Source organism: Meles meles, chromosome 1 (genome assembly GCF_922984935.1).
Source record: "Meles meles chromosome 1, mMelMel3.1 paternal haplotype, whole genome shotgun sequence".
Classification (NCBI taxonomy): Eukaryota; Metazoa; Chordata; class Mammalia; order Carnivora; family Mustelidae; genus Meles; species Meles meles.
In genome coordinates this window covers 186,706,983-186,720,529 of record NC_060066.1, presented here as the reverse complement: position 1 = coordinate 186,720,529, position 13,547 = coordinate 186,706,983, and the positions used below count along the sequence as shown (strand labels likewise).

The 13,547-nt window shown below is 40.8% G+C and overlaps 1 protein-coding gene across 12 annotated transcripts in view; it reads left to right on the top strand.

Moving 5' to 3' along the window:
• MACF1 (microtubule actin crosslinking factor 1) overlaps positions 1-13,547 on the top strand; it is a 353,302-nt gene that overhangs the window by 137,289 nt on the left and 202,466 nt on the right. For all 12 annotated transcript variants that reach the window (XM_045981912.1, XM_045981910.1, XM_045981909.1 and 9 more), the window contains one exon: positions 2,334-2,395. In XM_045981912.1, coding sequence (XP_045837868.1) covers positions 2,334-2,395 — 62 coding nt within the window. The remainder of the gene's footprint in view (positions 1-2,333; positions 2,396-13,547) is intronic.

Here is a 13,547-nt window from a genome sequence, read left to right as displayed (position 1 = left end):
ATCATGATCTTGGGGTCGTGGGATCAGGCCCCACATCAGGGACTATGCTCAAATAAATAAATAAAATCTTTTTAAAAAGGAGTAAGTAATACTTGTAGAGAGAGAGAGTGGCATGCTGTGAAGAGAAAATAGTGTGAGCAGTGTCAGTGATTTAGATGAGACTGCAGTTGTAAGCTGATTCTCATTCAGTCTGTAGATGACACAGGCTTGGAAATGATAATGAAGATGTTGGATAATTGAATCAGCATCTAAAATTTTCAAAATATGGTGGGATGACAGTGCTCAAATCTAATGAAAATCCTGGCTTTGAATACTTGCAGGGCTCTATTAAGTGAAAGGTAGCCTGGGGCCCCGTGGTGGCTCGCGGAGTCACTCCTGGCATGGGGTCATGATCCCAGAGTTCTGGGATCGGGCCTGTATAGGGCTTCAGCCCCAAATTGGGCTCCCTGCTCAGCAGGAAGTCTGCTTCTCCCTCTGCCCCTCACCCCACTCTCTCTCTCTCAAATAAATAAATCTTAAAAAAAAAAAAATGTGAGAGGTAGCCTACACTTAAAAAAAATTCTAACAGTTCCAAATGAGAGCCAGTAGGGAGAATTTATAAGGAAGCAAATGATGACATATTTATAGAACTATTAAATTGATATATTGCCTTAGGAGTAGTGAATTCTCTATTAAGTTTTAAGTATCAGGAATATTATAGAATTGTGCAGGATTTGGGCAGACCTTTCATCCCTGAACAGATGATTCTTTATTATTGAAGGGAATCATGTTTCAGCAGGGAATAAGACTAGATAACTAACTCTAATTCCCAAGTTCTGTGCTATATAGTAGCAAGAGAGCACTGTTTCTTGCAAAGCAGGAAGAGATTCAAGGCTGAAAAGAAGGATGTGAAATTAAGAGCAAAGACAGGGATGAGGTAGCACTGAGTGTCTATGAACTCAGAAATGTGAGTAGGTAGTACTGGAAGTGGAGAGAGTCATCATTGTTTGAACAGCAGCTGTGCGGCTCTTACTAGGCAGTCAGTCCCTACTGGGCAGTAGGGAGGGAAGACCTCAATGATGTTTGTGAAGATTACTAGTGAACCAGAGTTATTTAATTCTGCCACTTTCTTCTGAAATGCTCTCTGACTTGGAGAAAAAATGGAAGAGTTGAGCAGTGGTGGTAATTCAGGTTCCCAGATTGTCATGATGAACTTAGTGGTGGAAGGTTAGGCAGGTGACAGTTCCTGGGGGATTAGTGATGGCAGCTTTAATTGCTTAAATATGTTGTCTAGTGTAGACCAGGATAAGCTTAGATGCTTTTAATAAAAGGGATAGAATAAGAATGGAGTGATAAAGCTTGGGAATGATTAGGATGACTGTGTTTGGAGCAGGAATGCGTGACAGTGTGGTGGCTGGATATGAACTGGAGATGAAGTCAATTGTGGATGTTGCCAGAGGATGCGTGTGGAGATAGTAAATGTGAACTAAGTTGTTGGGAGGGTAAGGTAGATTTGCCATGTGGAGGAGGGCAGGCGCCAGGGAGTGGTCGACGACAGTGAGCATGATTTGAGCAAGATAATTAGGGGGGTGGCATAGGCTTCAAAAAGAAGAGAAGGAGCAGGGCTGATGGATCACTGGTCTGGAAGTGCTCTGGGGAATTGGCAGATGTGGGAGAAAGGGAGTTCTCTGCAGGATCAGGCCTTTGGAATAGTGATTCCCAAGTATTGGCAGTCATGTTTTTGTGAATGGGATGCACAAAACTGAGAATGGAGAGTATGCCTACAAAGAAGTGGCTCTGTAGGAGGACTTAGGAGAAGGAAGAGCTGGGGCAGGTGTGCAGTGAGTTAAACTGAGCAGCTTTCTGGGATTGCCTAGTTGGTAATGGCTGCTGCGGAAATGGGAGCTAGGGGTAGAAACAGGAACGGAGCAGGAGAGGGTTGGGGAGCAGAGCACTGCTCTGGCAGATCCGTATGTGAAGAGGGAGATGGAACCTCCGTAGTGTGAGTGGCCCAAATGCCAAGTCCACTCAACCTCTTCTGCGGGTGGTGTTCACAACTTTGGCTTTTTGGAGGTTGCTTTGGGGGAAGTAGAGACTCATCTACTTCCCAGATTATGAAGCTAAAGAGACTTTGCCATGCATGGTTTTTGAGGCGTATGATTCTGTCTAATCTATAAAGTGGCAAGATGATCAGGACAGAAGAGGAGTTCAGACAGGCCAAATTTTCCCAGCAACATGGGTGCGTGGAAACTGTCTCCATGGTCCACGGAGAAGCTGGGCTGTGGATGAAGCAGGGGTCAGGGAACTTATCTGGGCCATGCTAAGCTAATGCCTTCTCTATGTTTGCTTTACAGATGAACGGGACCGTGTTCAGAAGAAGACATTCACCAAGTGGGTCAACAAGCACCTGATGAAGGTAGGACTCCTTTGTAGCTGCTGCCCCAGCACCTCTGGCTGCGCCTAAGCTGGATCTGTCAGTCCTTCTCTCAGAGAGTTCAGATTGCCGTCATGTGCTTGATGCAGATACCCATGTGACTTTTTAAAAATAACTAACATAGTCATAACCGTGTGGAAACTTGTACTGATCAGTTTCTTGGAGAGGACAGTAAGAAATGCCATTACCTCAGAACATGAAGGTTGAGGGTACCAGGGGGTAATTCCTGGATTCAAAGAATACTTTGTTCCTAGCTTTTCAAATTATTTTATAAGCTCCCTTCTTTATTTTCATTTCTAGATCTGATTACTGCGTAAAGATGGGGCAGAGGGGCTTTTGTTCTTTTTCTTTAAGTGCACAAATCTTAAATGTTTAGTTTAAGCCATTTTTACATGTGTATTTACACCGTAAACATCATGCAGTGTAAGACACAGAACACTTCCAGAATGGCTAGGGTTGGGGGAAGATTTTATTATTGTCTTTAAGTAGAGGAGAAACCAAGGCAGAGACATGTTAAAACCCCACCTAAGGATAAGCAGTATGACTAATGTGGCAGTCCAGATTTGAAAATAACATTTTTGAATAGTATATCATAATTACTCAAATACTTCACATAATTTTGAGTTATATTGATTACTGCTCTGGGAAAGGTCACCAGTAACCTCTTAATTGCCATGTCCAGTAGCCTAGTTTTATCTTCCTCTTATTTGGTTTCTCTACAGTATCTGATACTGCTGACTAACTTAATATCCCTTAAAACCCTCTCTTATGTTGACTTCTGAACACTGATTTTTCCTGAATTACCTCTTTTCTCTATGAATGCCTGCTTGCTTGCTTGTTTGCTTGCTTTCTTCCTTTCTTTCCTCTCTTTCTTTCTTTCAAGATTTTTTCTGTTCATTCATGAGAGACAGAGGCAGAAGCTGAGGGAAAAGTAGGCTTCCCAAGGAGCAGGGAGCCCAATGCAGGACTCGATACCAGGACCCTGGAATCATGACCTGAGCCAAAGGCAGACACTTAAACATCTGAGCCACCCACGCGCCCTATGAATGCCTTTTTCTTTCTCTGACTCCTCCATGTTGGTGGTCCCAGGGTCCTAACCTTACCCATTTTCTTGTTTTGTTCTCTGTACTCTTCTTTGGTAGTCTTGTGTTAGTCACAGGGATCATTTGTAGTGTGGAACACAAGGAAGCACAAGCAGAAAAAGGATATGAGATGATCTCCTAGAATCTGGTGTCTGGATGGAGCAAGATTTTATTATGAAAACTAAGCATTATCAGGCACCTACTCTCTGTTTTTATTGATGCCTTGTGTTCTCTCATTTTTATTTCTTTCTGTATGTTTCCTACATTCATTGCTTCTGCCATTGCTTGTGTGGTGGCTATCTCTCAAATGGTGATGTAATTTGTGGCTACAGAATTCTGTAGACACAAAACACAGAAAATCTGATTGGCTGGGATGTTCTTTTCTTCCATGGCTCAGGTGTCCATCTGTAGCTCAGTAATCTATGGCTAGGGAGATGGTTACATAAATCAGTATGGCTCCTGAGGGCCACTGTTTAATGGGGGCTTCTGGTGAGGGCAGTTTTCAAAGTACAAGATCTGGATAAGGACATAATGATAGAGCCATTTCCTGTATTCTTTCCTAAGCCAAAGACAGTGTATTAGACACTTTAATCTAGATGTCACCCAGACATATCCGTATTCAACACACCACAAATTGCTAAATATTTTCATTCATGTACTTAGCTTTCCAAATTAGGAATCTAGAACTATTTTCAGGCTGCCCATCATCTCCCTTGTCATCAGTTCCAATCAGTCACTTCTAGCTCAGAAAGATGCTTGCACCTGACTTCTCTCCTCAATCCCCATGACCTCTGCTCTAGTCCAGGGCCTTTTCAGCGCCTTGATCACTGTAATAGCTCCTAGTAGGGTTTTCTGTAGTAATACTGATAACACAAATAGTAGTAATAGTTTATTTACTGCTTACCATAAAAGCTGACATTCTGGACTAAGTCCTCAACATGGATTAGCTTCTTTACTGCTCAGTGAACTTATTCTGTAGACTCTTTCAATTTTCCCATTTTGTCAATGAGGGCAATGAACTTTAGAGAACTTAACTTCTTCAGGGTCACGCTACTAGAAAGAGGCAAAACTGAAATTTTAGAATTCAGACAACCTAAAGTATAGAACCTGTGCTCTTAATGTCTCCAGTAATGGCCCAGCTTCTGCCTGCCTTTCCAGGCTCATAGCATCGAATTCCCCTTCTATCTCAGACACTTGGTGAAGCATGTGCCATGCTAAGAGCCATGCGCATGCTATTTTACAGCTGTATCCTTGCTCATGCCACTCCCTCTGTGTGGAGCCTTCTCCAATCTCTGTTCTGCCTCCGTAACCCCAATTGAACACGACCTCAATAAATACTTTCCTGAATCTTCCATATGGGATTGACTACCCTTTTCTTTTGCCCTCACTGTATTCCTTATGTACTTCTGTTATAGCACTTGTATAGGTTCTATATCTTTCTGTTGATTTTAACTTGAAGGCAGATACTGTGTCTTATTTTGTTAGTGTCAGGATAAAGAGAAGGGAAGAGAGACAGTGAGAGAAAATGGCTATTTCCCTCTAATTCCTTCAAGATGTACCATTTGCTTCCAGTTTGATGACACAGAACTCTGTCATGATGCAGAGTCCTTGACAACCTGGTTCCAAGCCCCCCGGCTTCATTTGCAGGCATTGTCCTCTATGTAGCCTGTGCTGGGGCCACATGAGATAAGCCACTGCTCCCTAAACACTGCGTGCTTTCACACCTCTTTGCATATTCATCTCTTGCTCCCTAGAATGCACGTCCCAATCTCCTCTGCCTGGCCATCACTCACTTACCCTTCAAGGCCCACATCCAATATCACCTTCCTGGGAATCTGACCTCTAGTCCTCAGACTAAATTAATCTCAACTCTGTCTCTCTTCCACGCCACTTTGAAGTGATGCCTTGTGTGTTCACGCATTGCCTCCCCTATCAGCATGCTCGCCGAGGGCTCAGACTGTATTGTACTACTTCCTCTACCATATACTACACCACAGATATGAGAAATACCCAGGATTTGTTGCTGTGAGCAAATAATATTTCAATAGTGTTTTATAGCTTACAGAGCACTTTCTTATCTGGCTTGATTCTTATGATAACTCTGAAGGCAGTAAAGGTATTTTATCCTCTCAGTTTTCCCAACTAAGGAAAGTGAGAATTTGAAGGGGTAAAGTGACTTTCCCAAGATCATACGGCTAGTGAAGGAGGGAGCTAGGGACCACTCATGAGTCTTATGATTAAAATTACTTGTTCTTTCTACTAAAATTGCCCCCAACTTACTCTTTCATGCCTCATCTCTAACAATTGGAAGAATTGAATTTATCCTGACTCTTTGGGCTGGTCTCCTTAGCTTTGTAGTTGAACACAAATGCCCTGGCACTCCGCTATTGCTGGTTGGATTTCTGCCTCAGTGCTGTGTGATGACAGGAGCCCCAGGGAGGGAGAAACGAGATGAACACAACAGAGCATTGTTAGAAATTGGAGGCCAGCCAGAGCTTTACTTCAGTCCCTGGCTATTTTTCCTCTCTTCTCAGACCCCCAGCCCTAGAGTTGTGACGGCATTTTCTCATCTTGGGATATTTCAGAGAGAGGGATTCACTGCTAATCAGAATCATTGCACCATGCTGGCAGTCTTTGAACTTTGGGCTGAGAAATAGGGAATGAGATTTGTTTTTTTGTAATTCAGTCATGCCTTGCTGTGCTCCCCGAGTACACCCAGATTAATGTGGCCATTGGCAAGTAGATGGATATGAGATCAAAGCAACAAGCCTCTCAAGCTCTGGATTTAGTTGACCCGGGATCTCTTGGATCCCCAGCTGTATCTGTGGGAAATAGTTTGTTGTGGCATAGCAAATTAATTCCTCTTTATTAGTCAAGAACATTGTTGGTCCAATCTTAAAAGAGGTTTTTTTTAAGACCACTGACATCTGTAATATATAAATAACCTAATTTAGAACACAAGCCTACAAACTGAAGTGTTCTGGACATATGCTAGAACAGTGAAAAAGAGAAATCTAGAGGGGCATCTGGCTGGCTCAGTCAGTGGAACTTGAGACTCTCAATCTCAGGGTTGTAGGTTTGAGCCCCACGTTGGGTGTAGAAATTATTTTAAAAAATTAAAAAATTAAATGTAAAATAAAAAAGAGAAAAATCTAGAGTTTTATTACTTAAATTTTTTTTTTTTTTTTTTTTAGTTTGGCTCCATGTGGGGCTTGAACTCACAACCACAAGATCAAGCTTGGCATGTTCTACTGACTAAGCCAGCCAGGCACCCCCAAAAATCTAGCTTTTAAATGACGTTTTATTTAAATTATTTATACCATGTCCCTAGGTCCTGGTAGCTGATAAAGTTTATGCCCTCAGAGAGAACTCCCAGAAAGGATGAGAGAACTGAGCACATGAGTCCCTAAGGAGGAGAAATGCTTTCTCTGATCAATTCTTGTTGACTTCAGAAGGTATAGATAGAAAGGAGAGGCCAGTATTTAGTCTAGCAATCTAGAAGCTACTGGCCTTCCTGGAATTTCAGTTAAGAATTCCAGGTATACCAGCAAAAGTTTTCCAACTCCAAATTTTTACTCCAGACCTTCTCAGCTTTTCTGTGTGAGGCTCCCTAGTTGGACATGAATTGGTAGGTAGCTGTAGTGATCCTGGGCACCACTGTTCTGCCATAGCCATGAGACAGCTCACCTTAGCACTGCATAGACTTTCACACGCCTTTGCTTATTGGCCTCTGTGCGAAAGGTCAGAAGGAGACTGGCCATGGAGTTTCATTTAAGGATTGACAGAGTAGTGCTGTTTAGACCCAGAGGGGAGGAGCGTTGCCTTTGTTGTGTAGACGTGGCCACATGGTGGTGTTCCCGTGCCTGGATCTGAGTTTTCAGATTTCACTCTAGACACCTCTCAACCTCCACTGAAACTTTTGGGCCTACGTTTGGACTGGATTTTCTATTCCCTACACTTAAGCACCCTCACCTGCCTGTTATGGAAAGCTACCCTTTGTGGATTTTAGAATCATCCTCATCTTCAGAGACCCTTTGTGAGTCAGGTGTGGCAGTTGTCACTCACTGTTAGTTTCAACTTAAGGAAATCTCCAAACAGAGAGACAATAGAATTCTTACCAGCAAAGAGTCCCTCTGCTCACCCCAGCAGGTTTCCAGCCTCTACTGATTCCCTGCATTTGAGCATCGTTTTTTCACAGGCAAAAAGTCTGGGACAACTGCACTCTGTTTTCTAGCATTAACATTTCCACTTTTTAAACATTTTTTAAGCCTTAGTATTTTTAGCATTAGCGTTTAGGCTTTTCCTTGAGGATAAATTTAGCCATTGAATCAATATGGAATTCCCCTCTTACAGTTTAGAAATCTACAAATTAAGAAATCCACTTAAAGTTACCAGGCTCATTCTCACTTACTCTGTACCTTTTATAAATGTAGATGAGAATAAACAACATATTCTTCTCTTTAAAACTTTCTCCTCTGACCTGTTTATTGCTCTTCAACATAGTTTGGGTCAAGGGCATAAAGCTGCTTGTGCTTCTTTTAAGTCTTAGAGGAAAGCTTTTCTTGATGAGGTTTGCTACAAGTGTCAAAGAATACCATGTGGCAGTCCTTGGTTCTTTTTGGAGGAGAGGAGGTCCCCTTAATATGTCCTTTCTACCCTTCTGGCATCATGGAAGCCTTGTGAAGGGAAAGAACACTGAACTTGGAGTCAGGAGATGGTAATGGGACACTTCCCAGCTCCGTGATCTCACACAGGTTACTTAACTTCTCCAGGCAATGTTTTCTCATCTGCCAGCTGAGAGTGTTAACGTCTCTTTGGGCTAGATTCTGATTCCAAGTACTTAAATGTAATTTATTCCTTTTGCTAAAACCACTCAGAAGCTGGGGAAGCTGTTTGTTTTTCTATAACTTCACATTAATCTTTTATTTATTTATTTATTTATTTATTTTTTTAAGTGAGCTCTACACCCAACATGGGGCTTGAACTCACGACCTTGAGATGAAGAGTTGCCTGCTCTACTGATTGAGCCAGTCAGGGGCCCATAGCTTCCAAGTTAATCTTTAAAGAACTGGGAAAGCAGAGCTTTCTTTGGCTTATTGATGCGCAAGAGTTGGGGAGGATTGGCCTGGGTGGACTTGATCCCTCAAAATTTAGTCATTTGTTAATTTTTAAAAATAGCTTTTTTGGGATTTAATTCACATATCCTACAACTTACCTATTTAAATAAATACAGTTCAGTGACTTATAGTATATTCAGAGTTGTGCAGCCATCACTATAATCCATTCTAGAACATTTTCATCACCCCAAAGGAAACCCTGTACCTTTCAGTCATCCTGCCAACCCCCACATACCTTCCCCCAGCCCCAACCACTAATCTACTTTCTGACTCTAGATTTGCCTATTCTAGACATTCTTTATAAATGGAATCATACACTATGTGATCCTTTTTTTTTGTAACTGGCTTCTTTTACTTAGTATAGTGTTTTCAGAGTTCATCCACATGAGAGCATGTATCAGTATTTAATTGTCAAGTAATATTCCATTGTATGGATGTCCCACATTTTGTTTATCCATTTATCAATTTGATAGACATTTGGGTTATTTTCACTTTTTGGCTATTATGAATAAGAAACGCTACAAAGATTCATTCATGTACACATTTTTTTCCTGGACATATATTTTCTGCTCTCTTGGGTATACACCTGGGAGTGGAGTCACTGGGTTGTATGATCACTTATGTTCAGCCTTTTGAGGAACTGTCAGACTGTTTTCCAAAGCAGCCGCGCCATTTTACATCTCTACCAGCAATGTATGAAGGTTCCAGCTACTCTACGATCTTGTCAACAGTTATAATCTGTCTTTCTGCTTATAGTCCTCCTGTTGGGTGGGGAGCGGTATCTTCGGTGGTTTTGATTTACATTTTCCGCATGGCTAATGATATTGAGCATCTTTTCCTGGGTTTATTAGCCATTTGCATATATTCTTCAGAGACATTCACTAATGTTGACAGTGATTTTCACAGGGAGTGCCACCAGGCAAAGACCCAGGTAGTTGAAGTTGTTGATTCATCTTTTTCTTGACAGAATAGCATGGGTATTTGTTGGAGAGAAACATACATATTGATGATTCTTGAGCAGTCTTAGCTTCTCCTGGCTACCTCTAAAACATCTGATGCTTGGTCCACTGCACCTTTTCTTGTCTTTCCTTTCCTTTCCCTTTTCTAGTCTTACTGAGACAGAAATGTCATACATCACTGTATGAGTGTAATGTGTACAGTGCATTGGTTTGAGTTACATATATTATGAAATGATTAGCAGTAAGTTTAGTTAGCATCTGTTGTGTCATATGAATACGATAAAAAAGGAAAAGCAGAAAAGGAAAAAGTATTTTTTTCCTTGTGATGACAACTCTTAGGATTTCATATGTATCATACAGCAGTGTTAACTATTAGATGCCCCCCCTCTTTTTCTTTTCCTTAAGAGATTTGTGGAAAATTTTGGAGGGAGCTTAGTGTCTACAGTAGAGGTAAAGATTTTGGAATAGGGCAGACCTGGATCTTATTGGCCTGGCCATCTACTCACTGTGTGATCTTGGGATGTGAATTGAGCCCTCCAAATCCCATCTCTGTATCTGAACATTTTCTGGCACAGAAACACTAGTAAGTGTCAGTTGGTACTTGATCATGCTCCAGGCAGAGCTGTCCAGTAGCCTTCAGAAATTAACCATTTTCTCTGTTACTGAAAATTCTCCAGGGAAAAAATGCACTCCTCCCTTCCCCCATTACCTCTCTTTTTAGTTTTTCATAGTTATTTAGTCATTATAATGAGAGAAAGACCGAGAGACATAATAAATTAGTCTCAGCTAAGTTTCTTATAAGGTGGTTGAATTTTGCTGTTCACAGGTGTAAAACATGATTTGAATTTTTAGGAGATGTTGAGTCCTCATTGTGAAATTAACTTTATATTTCAAAGTACCTCTTTTTCTTTTCAGTACTCTGTAGTATGTAGTGTCCTGTTGATAATATGATCTCACTTGGTCCTCATTCCCATTATAATTTATTTAAATAATTATTCAGTGCCCAGTCCTGATTTGAATGCCCTATGCTCAGGTCTTATCTATTAAAAAAAAAAAAATAAGTCCCTCATTGTTGTCCCTTCTCTTTATAACTTAATACGAAGTATTTAATATATTCTCTGTTTTTTTTTTAACCTGCAATTCTTTTATAATCTGATTTCTATTATACCACTCTCTAGAAAGTGAGCCTCACAAAAACACCAGTATTTGTTAAGATCTCTCTTGGTCTTCTTCATGCTTGTCCTAGAGCATTTGTTTGTTTTTGTTTTTGGTTTTTTAAAATTTATTTTATTTTATTTATTTATTTATTTGACAGACAAGAGATCACAAGTAGGCAGAGAGGCAGGCAGAGAGAGAGGGGGAAGCAGGCTCCCTGCTGAGCAGAGAGCCCGATGTGGGGCTCGATCCCAGAACCCTGGGATCATGACCTGAGCCGAAGGCAGAGGCTTTAACCCACTGAGCCGCTACCCAGGTGCCCCTGTCCTAGAGCATTTGATACTGGTGATCATCCATCCCCTCTCTCCTTGATTACCATTTCTTGTTTTGTTTTTGTTGTTTTGTTTTGTTTTGTTTCCTCTTTCCCTGCCTTTTCCCACCCCCTATCCTCTGTTGATTGCTTTTCCATCTCCTGCCTTCTAATTTTGGCTATTCCCACAGGCTTAGTCCTGATCACTCTGCTCTTCTCTCTTGCCCCTAACCCAGAAAGGCCAACATTTCCCATGTCTTTAGTTAGCTAGCACCTCTATGCATATGACTTCTAAACTTAAGTTCTCAGCTGACCCAAATTGAATTCTGGTATTTTCAGCTGCTTCTAGAACACTACCATTTGTAGCTCCTTTGCTGCTTTTTTAAATTCAGCATATTTAAAATCGAACTTTTCAGGACACTGGTTGGCTCAGTCGGTGGAATGATCTTGGGCTTGTACGTTTGAGCCCCATATTGGGTGTGGAGATTACTTAAAAATAAAATCTTAAAATTTTCTAAATTAAAAAAACCCACGGGCACCTGGGTGGCTCAGTGGGTTAAAGCCTCTGCCTTCAGCTCAGGTCACGATCCTAGGGTCCTGGGATCGAGCCCCGCATCGGGCTCTCTGCTCAAAGGAAAGCCTGCTTCCCTTCCTCTCTCTCTGCCTACTTGTGATCTCTGTCTGTCAAATAAATAAATAAAAAATCCTAAAAAAAAAATAAAAACAAAATGTAGTTCCTGGCCCAGTAGCAGCCTTACAAATACAGATTTGAAAACAAAACAAAACAAAACAAAACAAAAACACCCAATATTGAATTTTTCAAACCACTTTCTTCCTAACCCTCATGACCTGCTTATTTCTGTTAGTGGTGCACTGTGGATTTGAAACCTTAGACCCATTTGAGGGAGAAGTCTTGAAATCTTGGAGCCAGTTTACATGGGCTCACAAGAGCTGAATACTGATTTTGTGAGCTGGTTGCTAAACACAGCCATTATGAAAAATTAAATTATATAAACTTACAATTAAATAAATTATTTCTAAAATAAAGGTAATAAATAATCAAAACCCATCACCTCACAATTATTTTACTACTTGTTAATATTGTCTATGCTCCTGATGTTAATTATGTTAATTATGTCTGACGGAAAAGTATATAATGGTGTGCTGTTGTATATTTCTTTCCAACATTGCAGTTAGTGATATTATACTAGTGGTTGGAAATTGGTCATGGTGGGAGTATTTATTTATTTATTTATTTATTTATTTATTTATTTATTGTGGTGGGAGTATTTAAACTACAGAAATCGACAAATGCTACAAGTCTGAGCTAGATGTGTTACTTTGTCTAAGACTTAAAGTGGTGGAGGAAATGTTAATATTGCTGGTTAAAATAAAAAGTATGTTATATCTATGTTCATATTGTGAATAGCACAAAAATTAAAGAAATACTTCCTCAGTTTTTGAAAGCTGTTACCCAATTCATCATGAACCATTTTCTCCAACTGGATAATCTACCTATCACCTTCTTAATCCTTTATTCACAAAGGACAAACACTTGTATCTTCCCCTCATATTTCCACCTCATACCCTCATATTTCCACCTCTGTACCTTGTCTTCTGTGATTTTTACCATCTTCTTTCTGTCAGAACATTTTCTAATCCTTCCAGGGGGGTCTGAGTGGCTCAGTTGGTTAAGCATCTGACTCTTGATTTCAGCTCAGGTCTTGATCTCAGGGTTGTGAGATTGAGCCCTGCATTAGGCTCTGTGCTCAGCACAGAGTCTGCTTGAGATTCTCTTTCTTTCCCTCTGCCCCTCCCCAAGGTGTGCCCACTCTCTCTCTCATTGTGTCTCTCTAAAATAAATAAATAAATAAATAAAATGTTAATGTGCCCAGCCTCCCCAGTTTTTCCAGTTCTTTCTCTTCCAGGAAGCCTCACCAGCTAATTCCAGCCTTTATCTCCCCCAGCCTAATGTAATCTCTACACTCAATGTGGGGCTGCAACCCACGACCCCAAGATCAAAGTCACATGCTCTACCCACTGAGCCAGTCAGGCACCCCATAGCCATGATCTTTTCTGACTCCTATTCTGTATGGAATGCTAGTCTATTATAACTGGAAATGATGGCTATACAATTTTCCATTCAAATGTGGAAATCCTAGTATCCTGGTCTATGCTTGAAAAAAACTGCTACTTCCGAAAGTAGGCCTTTTTATTGTTGTCTAAAGAACGACTTATGCTGAAAATGAATCTACTTCCTTATACTTGCCACTTGCCACTGATTCTGCATTGTGTCACTCAGTGAAGTTGTCACTGGACTTGGAACGAACCAGAACACCTATTGCCACTTCCTGCAGTTATGTGACCTTAACTTCTCAAAGCCTCAGTTTCCTCAGTTCCTTCAGGGCACTAAATAAACTTCATGGGGCACTTGTTTGGATTAAATAAATAAAATGAGATTATGGCTGATTATAAAACATAGTAGTTAATGGCAAAGACTAAATTCAGAAA